We start from the raw sequence: 24,590 nt of genomic DNA on the forward strand, positions 1-24,590 counted from the left end.
GCCGACCAAGCGCAATGCAATGGTCTGCGCGCGCTCGTAGGCCGGCTGGGGTGACCACTAGTGTCGCCCAGTCCGGCGTTTTTGCTTGAAGATCTCACAGGAAAAAAACACTGGAGAAAACTACCTAAAAAATATTTTTTCTAAAGAAAAAATCTTGCCAGGACCAAAAAGATCCCAGCAAGGAACTTAGGTCGTTACTCCTGACTAGACAGAAAAAAACTGATTCTCTGTAGCAGACAGGAAGAGGATATACCCTCTGGGACTGCCCCTAGGGTGGAGCCAGAACGTTTTTTCTTTCTGCCTAGTCCTACTCCTGTAGAGGGCAGCATAACCCAGTTCTTGTAAATCAAGAAGACTACGTCTGTCAATGAGCGACAGAGAAATTGTTTTAAGCGTCCCTGCCCCCATGCAGATACAAACACGCACATAGGTCCGATAAACATGTAAAACTATGATCGTGCCACACATGCGAGATATCGTCATGAACATCAGAACGAGAGCAATATTTTAGATCCAGACCTCCTGTTTAACACTAAACTGGTAAACTGTAAAGGTTTTTAAAGAAAGATAGGGTGTGTGTGTGTATGTGTGTGTGTATGTATGTGTATGTGTATAGGTCAAAAATGCCACAAACCGCAAAGACATTGAAATGTTAACATGTTAAGTATACAGATTTATTCTTTCACGCAAAAAAAACAAAAAACAAAAAAAAAACAAAAAAAAAAAAAAAAACACGTTTTAGAACGCCATGTATTTGTTTTCTGTAGCCAACCCTTACAAGTTGGGGAGGTCCCCCAAGAAGAGATACAAATGCTAAAAGTTCACATATCATTTTTATTGTAACATACTGAAATTTCATTCATTAAGCACTGGAATTTAAAAAGATAACTTGTTCTTTCATCACAAAGGTATATCCAGTTTTTGGCGACCAGTGGCATGATTCACCTTTGCTTTTATGTCCTTTTTACCCACTGCCACATGGCTAAAACAATAATGATGTCAAGTGGCATTCTGGGCATAGTCTGATGCTTCATTGTGATTAAATAAATAGATACATTTAATCTACTTAATTAATTTGGCATTAACTAATTTTTTCAAAAGACAATTAGCACATTTTCAAAATCCTTTTTGAAAGGACATTTCTTCAAGAAAAAGACCTAAAGATAAAGATGCATTGAAGCATTGAAGAAATTATTTCAGGTATATATAATATATATTTACACAATAAAAAAATTTACTTACTGTATTTTAAGTAAAGTGGCACAAATATTAAGAGCTATGGGGCTCTTTCTGAATGCTTACAAAGTACAAACTTTTTTTAAGTGGTGGCAGAAAAAAAAAGAAAACATCCTATTACATGCAATGCCTCCAACATTGTGAACTCATGGGTGGATTTAAAGGGGAGAATACACAGAAAAGGAAAGCGAAGTGTTATTAGAGCAAGGTTGTACAACATAAAAAAATAACTTGAAAGTAACAGAAGAATAAGGTTTCCATCTAATGAAGTGATCATGGACAGACTAGAAAAAAAAAAAAAAACTTCTGAAGCGATGAGACATCTTATTGCATTGTCATTGGCTTCTCTACTGGTTTTGTGTATTTCCAAAGTTCATTTTCATGTAATCGCCACAGTATAAAATTGTAAGCTTTCCTGTCGTTGACTTCATGAAGGTCATATTCTGTTCTCTAGTTACACAATATGGATTGGGTGGGAGTATTCCAGCGCACATAAAACCTTTCAATCTTATTGTTTAGTTAACTGAGCAGACTAGCAGATTAGCCAGTTATATGATCAGAGAGGAAAACAGAAAGAGAAATTTAAAAATAGAGAACGGGAAAAAAAATCCAATTAATTTACAAAACCCTTTCATGAGTGTTGTTGGAGAAAGGCACCTCAATGTTCACATAAGGAAATGTTTTATATCCGATTTTTGCCTGTCACCAGTTTAATAGAAGGAAAGTAGAATGTGGTCTTAGAGCAGCTTTGCACAGTCACATCAGATTCCATGGCAGAGGGACAGTTATAATCAGTATCCTCTAAAGCACTGCAGTTCAAAGAATGGGTACTTTATATTACACCAGAAATACATTGGTGCCCTAGTAAAGAACCATGTTGGTGAGAGACTGGCCATTCACTTGTAACCAGTTTTTGGTTGTCAACGCATCCTTGCTGCTTTGGTGGCTTTACATGAATTGCATCTGTTAAAAAAAAAAAAAACAACAATTAAGTGATCAAAAAACTCGAATTAACAATTACAATAAAATGTAGCCTATTTATTACAAAAACAGACATTGTGAGAGACTTCTTTAAGGGTTATACATTTAGACACATGCAGGCTTTTTGAACCTGTTCCCTGGAGTTGGGCAGATGGGCTTTAAAGCAGTATTAAACCCAAAGCAAACATTATATCACAACTTACCAATTCTTAGATGTGAGGGCTATATTCGTTCCCTTTAAGGCCACTTTCCCATGGCTGTCATCTGTTCAGTCACGTCTTTTCAAAGAAAAAACGAATTCAGTTTACATGCGTCACCCCTTACTCCTGAACCATACCAGGCAACATGCCCTAAACATGGAGGATGGGTACTTTGTCAGGGGTCCCCCTGGCCAAGCACCTTGTCCCTATGTTATGACAAGGGCCGCTTCCACACAACCCTGGCCCGGTGGTTGTGGGTGTGCAGGGGTGATTTATTGGAATCTGGAAGCACTCTGTAATAAGGGGGCCCTCAGATCCTTCCCCCTTACTCGTTCACAGTAAAAATAACTATTGTAAAAACACACACCACAGTTTGACAAATCCTTTATATATAAAAAAGAAAAAAAAAAGTGTAATTCCTCCCTCTTCAGCTCCACCACTTAAGTAAACAAAGGGGCATATCGCCTGGCGATATCACCAGATGGCCCCACCCCTTTGGTTACTTTAGCTGTGTGGATTACAGGAAATGTCATTAGGCTCCGGCAAGCAATGGGAGAAGTTGGGTTTAGCAGGATTCTTTGGATTGACATGATTAATGATGGATCTACATAGGGGGACTATATAAAGGTGCCCATGTGAAAGGGGCCGTAGGCTTTCTTTCTTTTGTTTTCATCTGGTAATCCAGCCAGCAAGTCTGTTGTTAATCACAAGCTCAAGCTCTGAAGCAGAATGTACAGTGCCTTGAAAAAGTATTCCTACCCCTTGACATTTTCCACATTTTATCATGTAACCCCCAAAAACATAACTGTAAGGTTACGTTTTTGGTTGTAGCATGACAAAATGTGAAAAGTTTCAAGGGTTATGAATACTTTTTCAAGGCAAAGTATCTGTTTACATGGATGAGACAAACCACCTAACACTGGCAGAGGTGATTAAAATATTTTGCTTTTATTTGTTTATGCAAAACCTGTGACGGGTATCACTTTGGTTGGAAGGCTCATGGAACCCAGCTTACCTTCGATAGGTTGAGAAATCCCCCTCTCAGCTTCCTAGGCCCCTCTTATATGTAAGTCACCCTGTGTCTATTAGGGGCATAGGGTGACCGAGAAAATGATGGACAACTACTTGGTGGACACTGAGAATGTGGTTTTGATTGCTTCAAATGGGACAATGATATTTGTGCACAATATCCCTCAAGAAATCTAGGATACATTAATTCCACTGTATCAGAATGATAGAACATTGTATGAGCTTTGCCTCAGACTGTTGTAGACTGTTGCCATGAAGTCTGTGACTTCTGAATGTTCGTGGCGATGCTTGGATGTGGATTCCAGGTTCTTCAATGTAGGAAACGGACAGTCTGTTACTGGTGGTCTCCTGCTATTGTCTGTTTAATAAGGTGTTCTGTGTTTATACGTAGGATAATGTGTAATGTATTTTGTTTTAGCCTTGTTGCAGTGCTGAGTTAGCATGTTCAATTATAACATTGTCTAGATGTGGATTCCCGTTCACCTATTGTTTCTGTCCAGATGGCTAATTAGTTCAGGTTAATTATACTTCTGTACACAACTTCACCTGCAAAGGATAATGTAATCAGGCACCTGGATAATTCTCCTGTGTGGTATATATTGTGTATGAGTTTGTTCAATAGGGGTTCCAGATCTATACAAAGTGTCGGCTAGTTTTGTATGGGGCGCTGTAATATCCGATATCTATGTTCAAGACTAAAGGAAGAGGTATTCTGACAGAAACACACAAGCGCATTGTGGGGTCGCGGTTCTGTCTCATACCTTTATCCCAAAAGGAAAAAAACGGTTTGCTGTAACTGCTTAAAAAAGCGTGACCTGGAGTTTGGCTTCAATTTGTTAAATGTATTAGTAGAGCTAAATAACATAACACTACCCTCCCCCAGACTGACAATGCTGCTGTCTTCTCTGCCTCCTGTCCTCATTCCTCCAAAGCAGTGTCTCAATAATACAGGAGGTGTGTGTTACTGGCCAGATCACCAGAAGAAAAACAGAGGGGAAAAAAGCCAAAGAAAAGAGAACGGATGCAGCCACGACATCAAATGATTGGTAGGCTGCAATATATTATATTTTTGGATTCAAGTTTAATACTGCTTTAATGCCAAGCAGTAGCATATATGCATCCATGAAAAATGGTTTTCTGTGCGTGGAGCTCGGTCACGGCATGCACCCAGCACAGTAACTAAGATATCATGGGAAGCTCCTCATGCATGCTTGCAATCGGAAGCTTCCAATCATGTGACAGCCCATTACATGATTGGAATGCCCACCTCCGCCTCCCAGCATTTACATTCTCTTAAAGATCTTAGGGCGGGGGCAGAAAGAGGATATTAATGCAGTGCAAAAAAAAAAAAAAAAAAGGAAAAGGCAGAAGCTCATAGTAACCAGTGGAATAGGATTACTGAGTGCAGTCAGAGCATGAATTGTGATTGGCTAATATGCATTAAAAGCATGCGGACACTGCTAGCAGCATTTGATATTCCAAGTAACAAGGACTTTTGCAAAACACCCAATAAAAGATACAAAGTAACCCAGGGTCTACGATTGTTGGTTACAACAATTCTGTACCATAATGTGTGCAATTTTTTCATGAGAAAGCCTGTTGACTAGCTGAATCTGGATTTATTATTTCTAAGTCACTGACTGGAGAACAAGTATGCTGCAAATGAACTCCTGATTTGGAGTTTACCAGTGGAACAGGATGATTGCCAAGCACCTAGCATTTGCAAAAGGAAGGGTCATAAATTGCATTCAATGTATTTCTCTCAGCATTCTTCCCTCATAGTTTTACATGCACCTGTTCACAGTGCCTGAAAAATGCAAAGGCATCTGGGAATGAAACTGTGTGAAGTGATCAGCTCCACCTAAAGCCTGGTCCTGCAAGGACTGTAGAAATGAAACAGCAGTTATGTGAACACAAAAAAACAACAAATGTTAAATTTACTATTTTTTATGCCCAAACAAGTACTTTGATCACAAGATCATCATGCCTTCACTATACCCTACGTGTTTGTGAAAAATGGGGCTCACACCAACTTTAAATGAATAAATCTAATCATTATGGAATCATGAGAACATTAAAAAGGTAGTGGTTATTTCAAAGTAGTACACCTACCTGAGCTCCAGTTACAGGTGCAAATGGATTTGTTGGTCTGATTCCAGGCTGTGAATAAAGAATTGGTTGAGGAACCATGAGAGGATTTGCCCCGATCTGTGTAGGAACCTGAAAAAGATAGGGAAATACAAAATCTTAAGAAACTTAGGATTTTTGTATTAATATGTAAAATCCCTTTCTTAGAGCCCTATTGTTTGATTTATTAAGCAACACAGGGTTATACAGCCACCTACAGGAGGAATGGACACTAGGCATTAAAAACTCAAGGCCTGCCTCTTTAACCACTTCAGCGGTCGTGCGAAGCTGTACCCAAACTAAATTTAAGTCTTTTTTTTCCCCACTTATGGCTTGTTTCCACTGAGCTTTCTGGTACGGTTCGGTACGCTATTTATGCCATTTCCATTATGAATGGTACCCTAATTCCGATCCGTACCGTACCACTTTTTGGTACCCTTTCGTTGGGGTACCAAGCACATTAGTACCGTACCAACAGGGTAGAGCTACACTCTGCAGAACTTTGATTGGTTGACAGAGAATCCTCTATCACAGCTTTCCTGCTACACCATGCCTATCATGAAAGGGTACTATTGGCAGTGGAAACGCAATGTGTACCGTTCCGAACCGTACTGAACCGAACCGAACCACTCATTGGAAACGAGGCAAAATAGAGCTTACTTTTGGTGGTATTTGATCACCTGTGTGATTTTATTTTTTGCGCTATAAACAAAGACAATTTTGAAAAAAACACACAATATTTTTCACATTCTGCTGTATGACATTCCCAAAAAAAAATTTTAAAAATCAAAATGTAACATTTTAGGCCAATTTGTTTTCTGCTACATATTTTTTGGAAAAAAAAAAATCGTAATAAGCGCATTTTGATTGGTTTGAGCAAAAGTTATTGCGTCTACTAACTACGGGAAAGATTTATGTCATTGCTATTTTTTTTTTACTAGTAATGGCAGCGATCTGCGATTTTTTGCGGGACTGCGACATTGCGGTGGACATATCGGACCTCTGACATTTTTGACACTTTTGGGGGTACCAGTGACATTACTACAGTAATCAGTGCTACAAATTAGGCATCAACCGATTATCGGCAACAGTGACAGTGGATGGACAAGAAGGCGTTTGGTGTTGAATACAAAAGTGGTGCAAGGATCCCACACTGGGGAGTACATTAGAGAAATGTTTCTAGGCATGCTAGAAGAATGGGAAATCACCAAAGACCGAGTGATGCTTGTGCTGCGAGACAGTGGCGTGAACATGGTTGAAGGTATGAGACTTGCTGAAGTGTCAGACCTCAGTTGCATGGCACACACCCTCCAACTGGTGGTAAATGATAGTCTGTCAAACCAGAAAGCTTTGCTGGACATTATTACCATGCTGAAGAAGTGCGCAGGCCATTTCCACCATTCTGTTCTTGCCAAGCAGGGACTGAGGTGCATTCAGGAAGACCTTGGCCTACCCAAAAACAACCTGATACAGGCTGTTCCAACACGATGGAACTCAAAGCTACACATGTTACAGAGGATGCTGGAGCAGAAGCGAGCGCTCACTATATATTCTGGTGAATATGGACTTGGAGGACATTCTTGTCCTACTGCAGATCAGTAGGACATAGTAGCCAACATTATTGAGACGCTCGTACCCATTGAGGAAGTGACACTGGAGGCGAGTCATTAAGACTCCTCTGTTTCCTCTGTGATCCCATGTGTGAGTCCTGAAGATGCTTCTTCAACAGAATGAAGGACCCAACACACGTGGTGGCATCAAAGCATGAGGGACAGCCTCGCCAAAAGGTTTGAGAAGCATGAGGAGAATAAAAATTTTGTGCTTGCATGTCTTTTGGATCCTTGATACAAGAACCATCCTTGAGGCACGCTACAAAAGACTTGCTTCACATGCTAGAAGATACCTTTCTGCTCCTCCTTTCTCAGTACCAAGTGAGCGTGTTTTCAGTGGCAGCAATTTATGAAACGAAAAGAAGCCGTTCCAACTGGTGAACATGCTGAAATGTTATGCTTTCGGCACTATATTATTGTTCTACTTAACTGGGAGTATTGATTTGAAAGTGTAGTAGTAGTGTCTGTCCACCAGTCCACTGAGTCTGTCCAATCCACTGCCTATCTTGTGTCTATCTATTTTTTCCAGCAGTTTTGCACTGACTGTGCTGCTCTGCAGTCAGTGCAAAACTGCTAGAAAAAATAATAGATAGTGGATTGGACTCAGTGCCAGTGTTCTACTGCTGCAGTAGAGCACCACTAACTGCTGCAATAAATTTAAATCACTACTGCAGTAGTAGTCCACTGACTCCAGTCCAATCCACTGTGTAGCTGTTGCCTTGCTTTCTTTCTAGCAGTTTTGCACTGACTGCAGTAGTTGCAGTAAGTGCCATACAGCAGAGGTAGTCCTCCACTGACTCCAGTCTAATCCCACTGTGTATGTGTAGCTGTTGTTGCCTAGTTTTTTTTTCTAGCAGTATTGCACTGACTGCGGTGGTTGCAGTGAGTGCCATATTGCAGAGGTAGTCCACACTGACTGTCCAATCCACTGTGTAGCTGTTGTGTTGCCTAGCTTTTTTTCTAGCAGTTTTGCACTTACTTCTGTAGTTGCAGTGAGTGCCATACTGTAGAGGTAGTCCACCGACTCCAGTCCAATCCACTGTGTAGCTGTTGCCTAGCATTTTTACTAGCAATTTTGCACTGACTGCACTGCAGTAGTGAATTAAAATTATTGCAGTGAGTCCACTACTGCAGCACTTTATTATGCATTAATGCACAATCAGATGATGTGAAATGCAAATGTTCATGCAATTGAAGTTTTCCTCTCAGTTTTTATGCAGTTAAGGTGTGAAGAACGAGCCCTCAATGTTAAAAATGTTAATAAATAAAGATTTACATGTTCAGTAAGAGATGTGTCAAAATTTTTTTTTTTTTTGCAAAATTTTACGTGTGAAAATATCGGCCAAATATCGGTATCGGCAACGAAAAACCGATATCGGTCGATCACTACTAAAAATATGCACTGTTACTGTAATAATGCCATTGGCAGGGAAGGGGTTAAATGTGACCCTTGGGGAGTAAATCTAACTGTGGGGGGGTCGTGGCTTCTGAGATGTTTGGGCATTCAAAGTGTTTCTTTAATATGCCAAGAAAAAAGCACTAAGCAGTTTTGTTAATGTTGAAAATAAAACAAAACCTTTCCTGACCACTGACTTTTAACTGATTTAAAGGTGAAAATTGGGGTAGATCAGTATTTTGACTTGATTTGTGACTTGACTTCTAGCAGGGACTCGGCTTGACTTGCTTGCTTTTCGCCACAGTAACTTGCGACTTGCTTGAGACTTGAAGGTTAAGACTTGAGACTTGCACATGTGTGACTTACTCCCATGTCCGATATCAACTTCAAGGAAATGTCCAGAAAAGGCTAGAACTGGGTTTTTGTAATGACAATACAACATTTTAGTATTCAAGAGCCAAACAAGGGAGCAACTACCTGAATGACAGTAAAAAATAGTGAATTAGGAGCAAGCAGAGGCTTGCGCTGGGGTTGTGCCAGATGGGCACACCCTAATCGCACTGAGCGGTGCAGATTTTCCCTCTTACCCGGGCTTCCCTGTGTTGGACCCCCGCAGTACTGCTGGCTTCCTTCTACTCTTCTCCCCCCCTCGACTGCTGCGAGGATGTTTCAGGATGGAGAGCAAGGGGAAGGGGCTAGTAAATGTAATTTACTGGCCCCTTCCTTTTCTAAATGAACATAGTGAACACACACTCACTATTCATTCATAGCTGAAGCATAGTGTTTACTAGGCTTTAGTCTGAATTAACAGGAAGCTGCTCAGCACAGAGCATTTCCCATTCATTTACTGTCCAGTGCAGCTAAGGCTGCAGAGAAAGGCATGTGTGTTTAACCACTTCCATACCGAGTCATGTAAAATGACGTCGGCAAAGTGGTTGTCTAGATCCGGGCCGCCGTCATATGACGTCGGCCCGTTCTAGCTGCTACTGCGTGTCAATCACAGCCGATCACATGAGCGGCTCCAGCACGAGCCGCTCATTCTCTCTGCAATGCGCGCCCCCGGGGGCGCGCAGAGCAGCGATCAGGGACGAGGCTCGTCCCTCGGACAGAGTCGATCCCCGATCTAGGTAAAGAGCCAATGAAATTGGCTCTTTACCACGTGACCGGCTGTGTCCAATCACAGCCGGTCACAAATGTCAACAGAGAACACGGTAACTAGCTGTCACCGTGTTCTCCTCCTCACACACTGATCCTGTGTGAGGAGGAGATTGTGGTAACAGCTAGTTACCAACTACAGTGCACCCTAAACACACTGATTGCCCCCCCCCCCCCAATAAAGAGCACCTGTCACTAGCCCATCAAAGTACCCGAGTACCTGTCACTAGCCCATCAAAGTACCCGAGTACCTGTCACCAGCCCATCAGGTACTCAGATGACAGGTATTCGGGTACTCTGATGACAGGTACTCAGATGACGGATACTCTGATGACAGGTACTCGGGTACTCTGATGACAGGTACTCGGGTATTCTGACGGGTACTCGGGTACTCTGATGACAGGTACTCGGGTACTCTGATGACAGGTACTCGGGTACTCTGATGACAGGTACTCTGATGACAGGTACTCGGGTACTCTGATGACGGGTACTCGGGTACTCCCATGACAGGTACTCGGGTACTCCCATGACAGGTACTCGGGTACTCCCATGACAGGTACTCGGGTACTCTGATGACGGGTACTCGGGTACTCTGATGACGGGTACTCGGGTACTCTGATGACGGGTACTCGGGTACTCTGATGACGGGTACTCGGGTACTCTGATGACGGGTACTCGGGTACTCTGATGACAGGTACTCGGGTACTTTGAGTACCTGTCAACGGAGTACCCGTCATCAGAGTACCTGAGTACCTGTCACCTACCCATCAGAGTACCCGAGTACCATCCACCTGCTCATCAGAGTACCTGACGCCTGAAGTACCCAAGTACTTACCGCCTGCTCATCAGTACCCATCACTACTCATCAGTACTCATCAGTACCTATCACGTATCAGTACTGATCATCAGTACCCATCAGTACAGTATCACCTATCAGTCAGTGAGTACTACTCATCAGTACCTATCACCTGCCTGTCACCTGCCCATCAGAGTACCCGAGTACCTGTCACCTGCCTATCGGAGTACCCGAGTACCTGCCACCTGCTCATCAGTACCAGAGTACCTGTCACCTGCCCAACAAAGTACCAGAGTACCTGTCACCCTTCATACAGCCACCATGTCCAAGTCCAAAAAGGTTTATATACGTCCTCCGTTTAAACCTAAATACCGGTGTTATGGCAGCAGATAGCTGCCATAACCCTGGTATTTTTTTAAACGGTGGACGGTTGGCTTTCCGATAAGGGTGGTCCCAGCGGCGGATTCGCCGTGGGATCACCCTTCCGGGATGGCGGAAGAGGCGCCCCCCCCCCTCCCGACGCGTTCCGGTCCTTTTCCCCGCTTACCGGACCCGCCGGCAGCGGGGAAAACGATCCGGTCCCGAATCCTCACAGACAGGATATCGAGTGAGGGCAAGCTTGCCCTCACTTGACTCTATGGTCTTGGAGGACCGGAGCTACGGAAAATGTTGTTGCCTAGCAACCGGTTTAAAGGTCCATTTTTTTTTTTTTTTCCATTTTATATTATAATTATTTATTTTTTTTTTTTTTTTCTATCTTTTAGTGTACTTGTGAGATCTGAGGACTTTTTGACCCCAGATCTCACAAAAAAGAGGTCCTGTCGTGCCTATTTCTATTACGAGGAATAGTTACATTTCTTTTAATAGAAATAAAAATGATCAATTTTTTTTTTTTTTTTAAACGGTGTAAAAATAAAAAATAATAAATAAAATAAATAGTAAAAAAAAAAAACAATTAAAGCGCCCTGTCCCCGTTAGCTCGCGCGCAGAAGTGAATGCATACAGAAACCCCGCCCACATATGTAAACGGTGTTCAAACCACACATGTGAGGTATCGCCGGGATCGTTAGAGCAAGGGGAATAATTTGAGCCCTAGACCTCCTCTGTAACTCAAAGATGGCAACCTGTAGAAATTTTTAAATTGTCGCCTATGGGGATTTTTAAGTACCAAAGTTTGTCACCATTCCGTGAGCGTGCGCAATTTTGAAACATGACATGTTGGGTATCTATTTACTCGGCGTAACATTATCTTTCACATTATGGAAAAAAATTGGGCTAACTTTACTGGTTTCTTATTTTTTAATTAAAAAAAGTGAATTTTTTCCAAAAAAATTGCGTTTGGAAGACCGCTACGCAAATACGGTGTGATAAAAAATATTGCAATAATCTCCATTTTATTCTCTAGGGTCTCTGCTAAAAAAATATATAATGTTTGGGGGTTCTAAGCAGTTTTCTAGCAAAACAACTGATTTTAGCTTGTAAACACCAAATGTCAAAAATAGGCCTAGGCAAGTGGCTAGGATGCATGATGATGCTCCTTGGATGTTAGGCCCCTCTATATGGCTAGGCTGTGAAAAAGTCTCACACATGTGGTATTGCCATACTCAGGAGGAGTGGCAGAATGTATTTTGGGGTGTCATTTTTGCTGTGTACATGCTATGTGTTAGGAATATCCTATAAATTGACAACTTTGTGTAAAAAAAAAAAAAGTTTTCATTTTTTTCCCACATTTTCCAAAAACCTGTGGAAAAAAATGATATGTTCAAACGACCCATAATGCCTCATAGAATATACGTTGGAGTGTTTGCTTTCCAAAATGGGGTCATTTTGTGGACTTTTCCATTGTATTGGTGCTCTAGGGCCTTGAAAAGTGTGATAGGTAGTAAGAAAGTTTTATGTGTATTTATGCTCCTAGAACGCCTGAATGTGCTTCTTGGACGTGGAGTCTCTTTTTGTGGCCAGGCTGTGTAAAAGTCTCACACATGTGGTATCGCCATACTCGGAAGGAGTAGCAGAATGTATTTTTGGGTGTAATTTTTGCTGTGTACATGCTATGTGTTAGAAATAGCTTATAAATTGACAACTTTGTGGGAAAAAAAAAGAAAAAAAAATTTTTTCTTCATTTTCCTAAGAATTGTGGGAAAAAATTACAACTTCAAAAAACTCACCATGCCTCTTACTAAATACCTTGGACTGTCTACTTTACAAAAAGGGGTCATTTGGTCAGTATTTGTACTGTCCTGACATTTCAGGGCCTTAAGAAAGGAGATAGGCAGTCAGTACATCTGGTGTGATCAATTTTCAGTAATTGGTACCATAGCTTCTAGACTCAATAACTTTCACACAGACTAAATAATATACACTAATTTGGGTTAATTTTACCAGAGACATGTAGCAGTATACATTTTGGCCCAAATGTATGAAGAAAAATTTATTTTTTGCAAAATTTCATAATTGAAACTAAAAAAAAGTGTTTTTTTGCATATATCACGAAAAAAAAAAAAAAACCCCAGTTGTGATCAAATACCACCAAAAGAAAGCTCTATTTGTGTGAAAAAAATGATAAAAATTTTGTTTGGTTACAGTGTAGCATGACTGAGCAATTGTCATTCAAAGTGTGAGAGTGCTGAAAGCTGAAAATTGGTCTGGGCAGGAAGGGTGTCTAACTGCTCTGTATGGAAGCGGTTAAACTTTGGGAAGCCTAATTCAATAGACTGCGCACACCTATGGGAGCAAGAGTATGCAGAAATCATCATCAAAAGGCCAGACCTGACCTTTGAAGGTGCTAAGGGCTAAACATTGCTGCATCTCAAAATGAAGGAAAGAAAAAACAAGGCCACCAAAAAAGCACTAGGGGAAAGCCCCCGAAAACTCACAGCAGTAAAAATAAGCCTTCCACATTCGATAAATCTTGAGAAGCAGATTTACAAACTTTTGGCAATGTTGGGATAACCGAATCCTCAATGCCTCTGTCTTTCCGAACCTGGGTTTCAACCAGTAAACTATTCAAGCTAGCTACTAAGAAACACAGTGAAAGATTAGAAGATGGTGTGATAATCTCTGGGATGAGAAATCTGGACGATCTGACAGATCCCACTGAGCATTAGCTAACAAAATGAACATACCACACTCTGAGGCTAGTTTGGAGCGTTAAAAATGTTTGCAATGCCCTTGCAGAAGAGGTCATAGTTTCAGGAAATGTAGAGATCGGGGCATACTAATTCCAAGGTACTAACAAGGCATCCACTGCAGTCGTCGTCTGACCTACTGGCCTGGAAATAAAGCTAACATTTTGTTCAACCTAGATGCTAGCAGGTTCATGTCCAGCATCACTCAATGCGGAAATGCCTTATAATAATAATAATAGGAGTATGGCGTATTCCCTGAATACCAAAATACTTAATCTGAGTATATGCATTTTACACTGATGCACCAAAGTATCAGCGTACATCCAAGTACACACAAACAACCATCCACTTCTATGGCCAGATGAACGCTCCATCTGCAGCTCCCCAGGCACAGAAAACTGCTGGGATTTTACTCTACACAGACTTTTAGTCTTTAATCCGTCTGTGTTCATTAGGCCTAAAACCCATGAAACCTTTTGGATAAAAGGATGGATAAAAAAAAATAACTCCCTGGTTCAACAATCCCTGAATGGCAAAAATAAGGTCCATTGAGGTGAAGAATGAGGCCAAAACAATTTTTTAACCTTTGATTACTACTTCCCACACCGAAGTGTCAGCTAGGCAAACTTATCAGATATCTGCAAACGCCATTAGAGGTCTCCCCACCCGAGATTAAAGCGGAATTCCGGCCACGGGGTGAAATTTAGCTAAAAATACCCTCGGGACAGTCAGGGCAAGTACATTCCACAATGGATAGCCTCTGTACTGTCCCGGGTCGCACTTACCTTTTAGAAGAAATACTTACCTTGAAAATGTCTTCTCCAGCGCTGCCATCTCGGATGTGGGCAGCTGAAGCCAGCGCGTCCTCTTCTGCGTCCTCTTCCGTGTCCTCTTCTCCCAGAATGCGCCTGCACCACCCCTGCTCGTCACTTCCGGTGCGGGCGCGTCACCTCTCCACAGCTTCTGGGCATGCCCAGAAGCTGTTTAGCAGGGAATGAGGCGCCGCACCGGAAGTGACGAGCGGGGCCGGTGCAGGCGCATTGATTCCTGGGAGCGATAACGTTCAGCTCCCAGGAATCAATGCAAAGAGGAAGTGACGGCGCGGGCCGCGGCCGCAGAGGGAGGAAGTGCAAGAAAGGGGAGTATATTTTTCTTCAATAACAAGTAAACAAAAAAAAAGATCGTAACTATCCATTTGTTTTTCAGGTGACGTAGAGCAAGCGGATGGCCCAAAATCGATGTCCATTTTGTGGCCGGAACTCCGCTTTAAGTTGGTTGGACGGATCTACATGCTGCAGCGAATTTATCAGAAGGTTTTGCTTTCCAGGATTGCTATGGGCATCTTGAAGACCATGAACCCAAGGAGGTGAAAGATGACTTGTGAGATTGGAAAAAGACTACCTTAGAGAAATGAAAGGAACATTTTGATGCAAAATCGAAAGGTGCTGACCTGTGCCTTTTTTGTGCATCTGGGGTAGGAAAGTACTCTTACCTCATCGCCTGCACATCTGAATAGAAGAAATGGATTCCCTGGACAAACCAGGGCAACCATCCAGTACCGTGTTGTACATAAAATTGTGATGTGACAGTTAACTGGTCAACACAATGAATAAAGTGAGGATCAAAACAAGCAACTGCCTGATCTCCACTTAGCAATTCAGACCAAGTAGCTAAAGTCTGGGAAATAAAAACAATGGCTAGCAAACATTAAAGGGATGATCCAACTAAGGAGAAGAGGGATTGAGAATTCTTCCAACGTGTTGTCAGTAGGGTCCATAAACGACAGAACACCTTCGATAGGAATGAAGAAAGCCTTGTTTAAGAGGACACTGGAGGATAAACACTGGGAAGAGTACACCAATTTTTGCAAAAATCTTCTGGTAAAAGTGTCTGGAACCATTTGGGAACATAGGAATGCTTGTCCAGGAAAACCCAATTTTTGAAAACAAATGGGGATTGAACCTTTGCGGTATTTCAGGTGTATGATAATGCAGGCTAGACACCACAGCAGCTGAAGTAATGATGGAATTTCTCAAAATGTAAACTGTAAAACACAGCCTTGCAAAAAAGAAAAAAAAAAAAAAAAAAGTTTCCTTCTGATGCTGTGGACACAGTGACTGAAATACAGTAGGGCTGCAACTAACGATTAATTTGTCTGTCGATTATTTTTACGATTAGTCGACTAATCTAACGATTATTTAAATTTTTTCTTTTTTTGCTTAATTGTTTTTTTGATTAGCTAATTAATCCTGTAATTAATACAGACCCCCTCAGTAAGCCCCCCTCCCAGTACAGACCCCACAGTAAGCCCTCCCACCTAGTACAGACCACTTAGTAAGCCCCCCCCCTCCCAGTACAGAACCCTCAGTAAGCCCTCCCACCTAGTACAGACCACTTAGTAAGCCCCCCCTCCCAGTGCAGACCCCTCAGTAAGCCCTCCCACCTAGTACAGACCACTTAGTAAGCCCCCCTCCCAGTACAGACCCCTCAGTAAGCCCTCCCACCTAGTACAGACCACTTAGTAAGCCCCCCCTCCCAGTACAGACCCCTCAGTAAGCCCTCCCACCTAGTACAGCTGGCAGACCCCATGAACCCCAATGACAGATCCTATTACACCCCCAGCTGGCAGACCCCATGTACCCCAATGACAGATCCCATGTACCACCAGCTAGCGGACCCCATGAACCCCAATCAATGACAGACCCCATGTACCCCAATGACAGATCCCATGTACCACCAGCTAGCAGACCCCATGAACCCCAATGACAGACCCCATGTACCCCAATGACAGATCCCATGTACCACCAGCTAGCAGACCCCATGAACCCCAATGACAGACCCCATGTACCCCAATGACAGATCCCATGTACCACCAGCTAGCAGACCCCATGAACCCCAATGACAGACCCCATGAACCCCAACAACAGATCCCACACACCCCCCAGCTGGCAGACCCCCATGTACCACCCACTGACAGGTCCAATAGACTCTAATGACAGGTCCCATGTCCCCCCAGTATTAGATCCCATGTCTCCCATGCACCCCAATTCCAATCCCAGCATATGACTCCGGACACTCACTTAGTAAATGCCTCTCCCAGGTCTATGACCACCGCGGTCTTCTCTCCCTGCGGTCTTCTCTCCCCCCGTCCCCAGCCCCTCGTACGGCAGCATCTCCTCCTCCCCGGGCCCGGTGTTCTGCTGCGGCGCACTGATTTCTCCCGGCCGGAAGCGGCGCTGCGGCCGGCCAGGGGGCGTGTGACGTCACACGTTGACGCGTCGACGCCTTTCACGCACGTCGACGATTTTTTGTAGTCGACATAGTCGACGCGTCGTGGCAGCCCTAAAATACAGCTGGTGGTCCAGTGGCACATTTAGCACATCTGGCATCTGCGGTCGTTAATTGGCTTTTACAACCCTCACCGCAATGAATTGGGACTGTGGTCAAATTGCATTAACAGTGGTAGGGGCTTAAAGGGTCATAAGTAAATATAAAAAAAAAAAAAAAAAAAAAAAAAAAAAAAAAAAAAAAGCCTAAACTTACTCCCCCTATAGTCAAGCACACATATGTAACAGACACATACAAACCTCAGCACAGTGATTTTAATGAATTGACAGTTCCATACATATTCTTTTCTACACACAACCTACCTTAACCACTTGCCGTCCGCCTGCCGCAGATTTACTGTGGCAGGCTGGCTCGGCAAAACAACGTAGCTCTACGTTGGCCGCGCATGTTGCATTGGGGGGTGAACGCACGCCGCCGGGCATCGGCAGCGGGGATGCCGATCCACGGTACCAGTGGCCGTGATTGCCGCCAGGAACCCGCAATTGCTCCCCGCTGAGATAGGATAGTCAGCTGTTGTAAACACAGCTGACCATTCTTCTCTCTGAAAAGATCACAGAGCGCTTGTGATCCTATATAGAAGGATCACAAGTCTCTGTCGTCATTTCACAAGCCCATCCCCCACAGTTAGAAAACACTCCCCTAGGCTCACACTTAACCCTTTGATCACCCCTAGGTTAACCCCTTCCCTGCCAGTGTCATTATTACAATAACAGTGCACATTTGTAGCACTGATTAATGTAGTAATGTCACTGGTCCCCTCAAAAGAGTCAAAAATGTCAGTTAGGGGTCCGATCCATTCACTGCAATGTCGCAGTCACACTAAAAATCGCAGATCACCGCCATTACTACTATAAAAAAAAAAAAAAAAAGACCTAAATCCTTCCCCTAGTTTGTATACGCAATAACTTTTGGGCAAGCCAATCAAAATACGCTTACTGCGATTTTTTTTTTTTTTAACCAAAAATATGTAGCAGAATACAAATTGGCCTAAAGGGATGAAAATGTATTTTACATTTTTTTGGGGAGAATGTTGTATAGCAAGATGTGAAAAATATTTTTCGCTCTTTTTTGTTTATAGCGGGAAAAAAAAAAAAAAAAAAAATCACAGTGGTGATTTAATACCACCAAAAGAAAGCTCTATTTTGTGGTGAAAAAAGGACATACGTTTTATTTCGATACAGTGTCACACGACCACGAAATTTCCTGTTAAAGTAGCGCAGGGCCGAATTGCAAAAAATGGCCTGGTCATTAAAGAGGTTGTAAACCCATACAACTTTTTTTTTTTGCAACCTATAAGAGAAACACATAATGAGCTAGTATGCTTCGCATACTAGCTCATTATGAAATACTTACCTTAGAACGAGCCTCCGTCGTGCCGCCCGCTTACCTGTATGACGGTCGACATGTCCAGTCGCCCGTCTTCCGGGATCGCGGCATCCGGCCATCTGATTGGCCGGAGCCGCGGTGATGTCACTCCCGCGCACACGCGCGGGAGCTGAAAGTCACGGCACGGGGCTCTGACGTCACTGGCTGCATGCAAGGTAAATATCTCCTAAACGGTACATGTTTAGGAGATATTTACAGTACCTATAGGTAAGCCTTATCATAGGCTTACCTATAGGTAAAAAAGTGTCAGAGGAGGGTTTACTTCCTCTTTAAGGGGGCAAATCCTTCCGGTCCAGAACTGGTTAAAGAACTACTTCAAGAGTAATGTACTTGTAGTAAGGAGTATGAAATGTAAAACACAGTGAGGGGAATCTATAATAATAAAAAAAATATGGAGTAGCTGTGTATGGTAACCAATCAGCCTCTATCTTCATCTTGTCAAGTTTTGAAAATGAAAGCTAGCAGCTGATGAGGTGCCATGCACAGCTGCCTCAGGAAGGTGGAGGGGTAAACCACTAAGTGCTTCAGGTAACACTGACATTCCTAGAAGTGTTGATCTTTCAGCATACAGTACCTTGAAAGTATTTATGACGCTTGAAATTTTTTTCCACATTTTGTCATGTTACAAAAATGTAAAAGTATTTTATGTGATAGGCCTACACAAATTGGCACATAATTGTAAAATGGAAGGAAAATGATAAATGGTTTTCAAAATTTTTCACAAATACATATCTGAAAAGTGTGGCGTGCATTTGTATTCAGCCCCCCGAGTCAAAACTTTGTAGAACCACCTTTAGCTGCACTTACAGCTGCAAGCCTTTTTGGGTATGTCTCGATCTCTATGGCTATATGTTTAGGGTCATTGTCCTGCTGGAAGGTGAACCTCCGCCCCAGGCTCAAGTCTTTTGCAGACAGGTTTTCTTCTAAGATTGCCCTGTATTTGGCTCCATCCATCTTCCCATCAACTCTGGCCAGCTTCCCTGTCCCTGCTGATGAAAAGCATCCCCACAACATGATGTTGCCACCACGTTTCACGGTGGGGATGGTGTGTTCAGGGTGATGTGCAGTGCTCGTTTTCCTCCACACACAGCGTTTTGCTTTTAGGTCGAAAATTTCAATTTTGGTCTCATCTGACCAAAGCACCTTTTTCCATGTTTGCTGTGTCCCCACATGGCTTCTCGCAAACTGCAAACAGGACTTCTTCTGGCTTTCATTCAACAATTGCTTTCTTCTTGCCACCATAAAGGCCAGATTTGTGGAGTGCATGACTAATAGTTGTCCTGAAAGAAAGAGGGGGAATCCACGCTAAGGAGTGAAAGTAAAAATTGGCTGCAGCCCACTTCAGGATATAGCCCTAAAAAGGGTTAGATATTAAATGTATAAGAACGGAGGTGAAGTGATTGGCGCTGCCTATGTAAAGGTATAAAAATAGGAGTAGGATCACACAAAAAAGAAACCCACTCACCCAGCGCTTAAAGATGTTAAATAAATAATCCTACTTCCAAAAAAAAAAATTGAAAGAGGATATCAAGCTGCTACTATAAAACAAAGCCAATAAAGAAAGGTGTATTCCAAGGTGATAAAATAACTAATATATGAGCACAAAACCACCCAAAATACACTAGTAGCGCTGGTATAAAATATAATTATACAAATGAAAACACATTTCATAATAACATCATTATAAACAGCATAGTGCAAAATGCAAGGGTATAGAGTCTTTGGTGTTACTGAAACTGTTGTGAAAAAAAGCATGCACACAGTCCAATCAAAGAATGAGGATCCAAGTGTGGATGAATAATCAGATCATCAATATTAGTGCATCGAACTAGCAGAAAGCCTCCACCTCACCTCTGTGCACGCCTTATGGTAATGCACTTACCAGAGGCCGCTTATATACAAGCCTGTAACACTCAAACCAAGGATGACCAAATCTTCAACCACTAGAACTGCAGAATGAACAGTCTCCTCACAAAGGTGAACAGAATCCACTTGGCATAATCCGGTGTGCATGAAAATAAATTTACAAAACACACAAAGTGTAACCCTTTTTCACTCAAATTTATTTTTTTAAAAATTGTCCCAAAAAGACCCCTTCACACATTGCACTCACATAAAATACAATCATCAAAGCATGTCCTAGACTTTGTGGTTCACCTGCGTCCGGTATTCATTTCCTGTTAGTAGTCTGCTCGCCGCTTGGTACCTGGTCGTCTTGCTTCCGGGTCTGACGTCCGACGTACAGTGGACCTTAGTGACCGCGTGACCATCAGTGAACGGCCTGCAAATCGTGTAAAAGATTACACGATTGGCGGGCCGTTAACTCATCACAGATGCCTAGCCCGGTTACCTTTTAGTATATATTGCAGGCGGAATAGACGTGGTTCAGGCTACTCCTGATGACGTCACTGTGACGAAACGCGTCCAGAGCATAACCACGTCATTTCCGCCTTTGGTCTGTCGGCTTGGAACGCATATCTGGCGGGTGGAACGCACGGCGTTTAGGATACACACCGCAAAATAGATAGTTGCGGCTCCTATGACAGACGTGCCTGTTTTTGAACTACTGCTAATGTGAGTACTTGGATTTTATACAAATAAAAGAGCTTTTTAAACAATACTTTACTATATGAGGCATTCTTCCTCTATATATGTCCTGGGATTGCCCTTACTACCCCTGGAACACTGATGCCTGTTTGAGTCCATTCTGACATCTGAGAAGTGAATGGAGAGGAGGACCTTAGCTAAGGGGAACAGGGTCCGGACCCCTGCTACATGGGAGCGATCCCTAGTATCGACAAGCGATTTACCCCTGTAGGGGTACCTAGCTCCAGTAAGCGTGGGCTATACTGAGAGGGGAGCACCGATTCCTCACCCGCACATCCACTCCGAGTCACCTCAAGAGAGCACCTTATCAAATTTGTGGACTTTTGCACATATTTATACTGTTTTGGACTTTCTGCACATTTATAGATTTTTTTTTTTGCATTTTTCATAATTTTATTTTTTAGATTTCTCAATTTTTATATATATTTTTTCAGCTATATTTCACTACTTATTGATCCTGCACTTTTTATGTCAAATCACCAATTTTTGGGTTTAAATATTTTTTTTAGCAATTTCTACCACCAGTCGTGGCTGTACACTGCAATCGTCACTTTAACACTTTTTTGTGTTAGTTTTTTTGCACTTTAGGTGGTCTGATACGTTTACATCTTATTGCTTAAATTGATCCGGGTAGATCAATTTTTCACCAGCACTCAGCACTTTAAAACCTATTGATATTTATTATTAGATTTTATAGTATTTATTTATTCACCGCCTGTCACTCTATTGCACATGATATATTTTAAGCTTTACTGCACATGATGTGTTCTATGGATATGTGTTCTATGTGACATCATTTGTCTGAGGTTATTTGATATTTATTTCCAGAATTTTTTGGCACTTTATTTGCATATAATGCACTGGTTACCTACCCGCCTTCATATTCCACATAGGCGAGAAAAATTGTGCGAGGTCATTTGAACACCATACATGGTCAGAGGATATTGATCAGCACTTTCTGATATCTTGACTCCACACATTCTTCGACATACCTTTACATAGGCAGCGCCAATCACTTCACCTCCCTTCTTATACATTTAATAGTTGTCCTGAGCTGTGGATCTTTGCAGCTGCTCCAGAGTTACCATGGGTCTCTTGGCTGCTTCTCTGATCAATGCTCTCCTCCTTGCCTAGCCAGTCAGTTTAGGTGGATGGCCATGTCTTGGTAGGTTTGTAGTTGTGCCATACTCTTTCCATTTTCAGATGATGGATTGAACAGTGTTCTGTGAGATGTTCAAAGCTTAGGATATTTTTTTACAACCTAACCCTGCTTTAAACTGCTCTACAACTTGATCCCTTACCTGTCTAGTGTGTCCCTTGGCCTTCATAATGCTGTTTTTTCATAAAGGTTCTCTTAAACCTCTGAGGGATTCACAGAATAGCTGTTTTTATACTAAGAATTAAATTACACATAGGTGAATTCGATTTACTAATTAGGTGACTGTGAAGGCAATTGATTCCACTAGATTTTAGTTATGGTTATCAGAATAAAGGAGGCTGAACACAAATGCAGCCACACTTTTCAGAGATTTGTAAAAAAAATTGAAAACCATTTATCTTTTTCCTTTCACTTCACTATTATGTGCCACTGTGTTGGTCTGACATAAAATCTCAATAAAATACATATACGTTTTTGGTTGTAACATGACAAAAATGTGGAAAATTTCAAGGGATATAAATATTTTTTCAAGGCACTGTATTTCAGTAAAGAATTCCTCTTAAATGGAGTGCCGTTTGTCAGCACAAATAGATGCAAAAAGGTAACTTTTTACCATCTTGTTTTGCAGGTATTCTTTTTTGCCTGAACTGACAGGGTTGACTTAAAACTGGCTGAACAAGCATATACAGTAGTTTAATTTAAAACCAGTGGAAACAACTTATGTAAAGTTGGAACCATTACCAACAAGATAACCTTGAAGTTAAACGGAGTAGTCTATTTCTGCAAAAAAAGAACTGAATAGAATCAAAAGAAAAAAAAAGAGAGATTTCCTACCATTCCATACACAGGCACTTGTGGTGTTGGTACCGGATAGGTCATTGGTGGAGGTGCCTTGACACATAAGAAAAAAAAATTATTAAAAAAAATAAAATACATGTCACTTTGACCATTTTCAGCAATTTAGTGACACATCAACAAAAAACAAAAACTCAAACACCTTCCTCCAAATGCAATTTGTTTTCTATAAAACTCCCCCATGTAATTTCAGATCTCACAAATAGTATATACCAGTGGTCCTCCATTAAAAATGCTGTTCCTCAGCAGATCGTCGGGATCTCTGTTAACAAGAGAATGACCAGTAGCCTGCTTGACACACAAAACAAATTCTCCCGGATTTGGACCCAGTGGATACAATATGCCCATCCATCACTGTCCTTGGAGAGCTATACTTCATTATAATAGTCCAGTTTTGGGACGCTGGTCTTTGGCATTCCTGACGCCCACTCCCCTCCCCTCCCCTCCCCTTCACATCCTCCTACTGTGAACATCCTTCTTTCTTATTTTATTGTTGCAGATCATGCTGTTTATTCAGACTTGATGTTATGATCTGCTTCTTGTTTCACAGCCTGGGACAAAGTTACCTGGCTCATTATCTTTCCTCATAATTGTAAAGCGCTGCGCAAACTGTTGGCGCTAGATAAATGCTGTATAATAATAATAATAATAATAATTATTAAAACCTACTCTAACTTGCAGGCTACAAGCCTTGCTTATTGATATGCTACTTATACTGTTGGATGTTATCACAACCTCGGCAGCGATGTTCCAGTCGTCTATTGAAAGTAAAATGCTGCTCCTGCTTTTCCTTATGCAGCTGTGGGGGGGCTCTCCACAGAAACTGGCCCCCCAATCCCCCTCTGTTCTGCTTTTTGCAGGACAGGCTGGACTCCATAAGTGTGCGCCCCCTAGCGGCAGTGCAGCATTCCGTCTCCTTCTCTGAATGCAGCTGCTGAACGAACAACAGTACAGTATAAATCTGTAAAATGTAACATCTAGATTTGGAGTGGTGAACAAACTGACTTTTTTTTGTTCATAAGCTCCCAACAGCCATAGCACAGTATAAGTAGTAAGGAGGACTACAGTCAGAATAGGTATGTGTGTGTGTGTATATATATATATATATATATATATATATATATATATATATATATATATATATATATATATATATATATACACACACACACACACACATATATATATATATATATATATATATATATATATATATATATATATATATATATATACACACAGTGGGTACGGAAAGTATTCAGACCCCCTTAAATTTTTCACTCTTTGTTATATTGCAGCCATTTGCTAAAATCATTTAGGTTCATTCTTCTTCCTCATGAATGTACACATAGCACCCCATACTGACAGAAAAACACAGAATTGTTGACATTGTTGCAGATTTATTAAAAAAGAAAAACTGAAATATCACATGGTCCTAAGTATTCAGACCCTTTGCTCAGTATTTAGTAGAAGCCCCCTTTTGATCTAATACAGCCAGGAGTCTTTTTGGGAAAGATGCAACAAGTCTTTCACACCTGGATTTGGGGATCCTCTGCCATTCCTCCTTGCAGATCCTC

At 41.9% G+C, this 24,590-nt stretch overlaps 1 protein-coding gene across 1 annotated transcript in view; it reads right to left on the reverse strand.

The window, feature by feature from the left end:
- Positions 1–918: 918 nt before the first annotated feature.
- Positions 919–24,590, reverse strand: part of LOC309559574 (phosphatidylinositol-binding clathrin assembly protein-like) — a 210,247-nt gene continuing 186,575 nt past the window's right edge. Inside the window, exons 19-21 of the mRNA XM_082262884.1 lie at positions 22,993–23,049; positions 5,559–5,666; positions 919–2,199 (exon numbers count right to left, since the gene is read on the reverse strand). Coding sequence (XP_082119010.1) covers positions 2,185–2,199; positions 5,559–5,666; positions 22,993–23,049 — 180 coding nt within the window. The 3' untranslated portion in view covers positions 919–2,184. The remainder of the gene's footprint in view (positions 2,200–5,558; positions 5,667–22,992; positions 23,050–24,590) is intronic.

Source organism: Pelophylax lessonae (genome assembly GCF_965119305.1).
Source record: "Pelophylax lessonae genome assembly, chromosome: 7".
In the NCBI taxonomy this organism is placed as follows: Eukaryota; Metazoa; Chordata; class Amphibia; order Anura; family Ranidae; genus Pelophylax; species Pelophylax lessonae.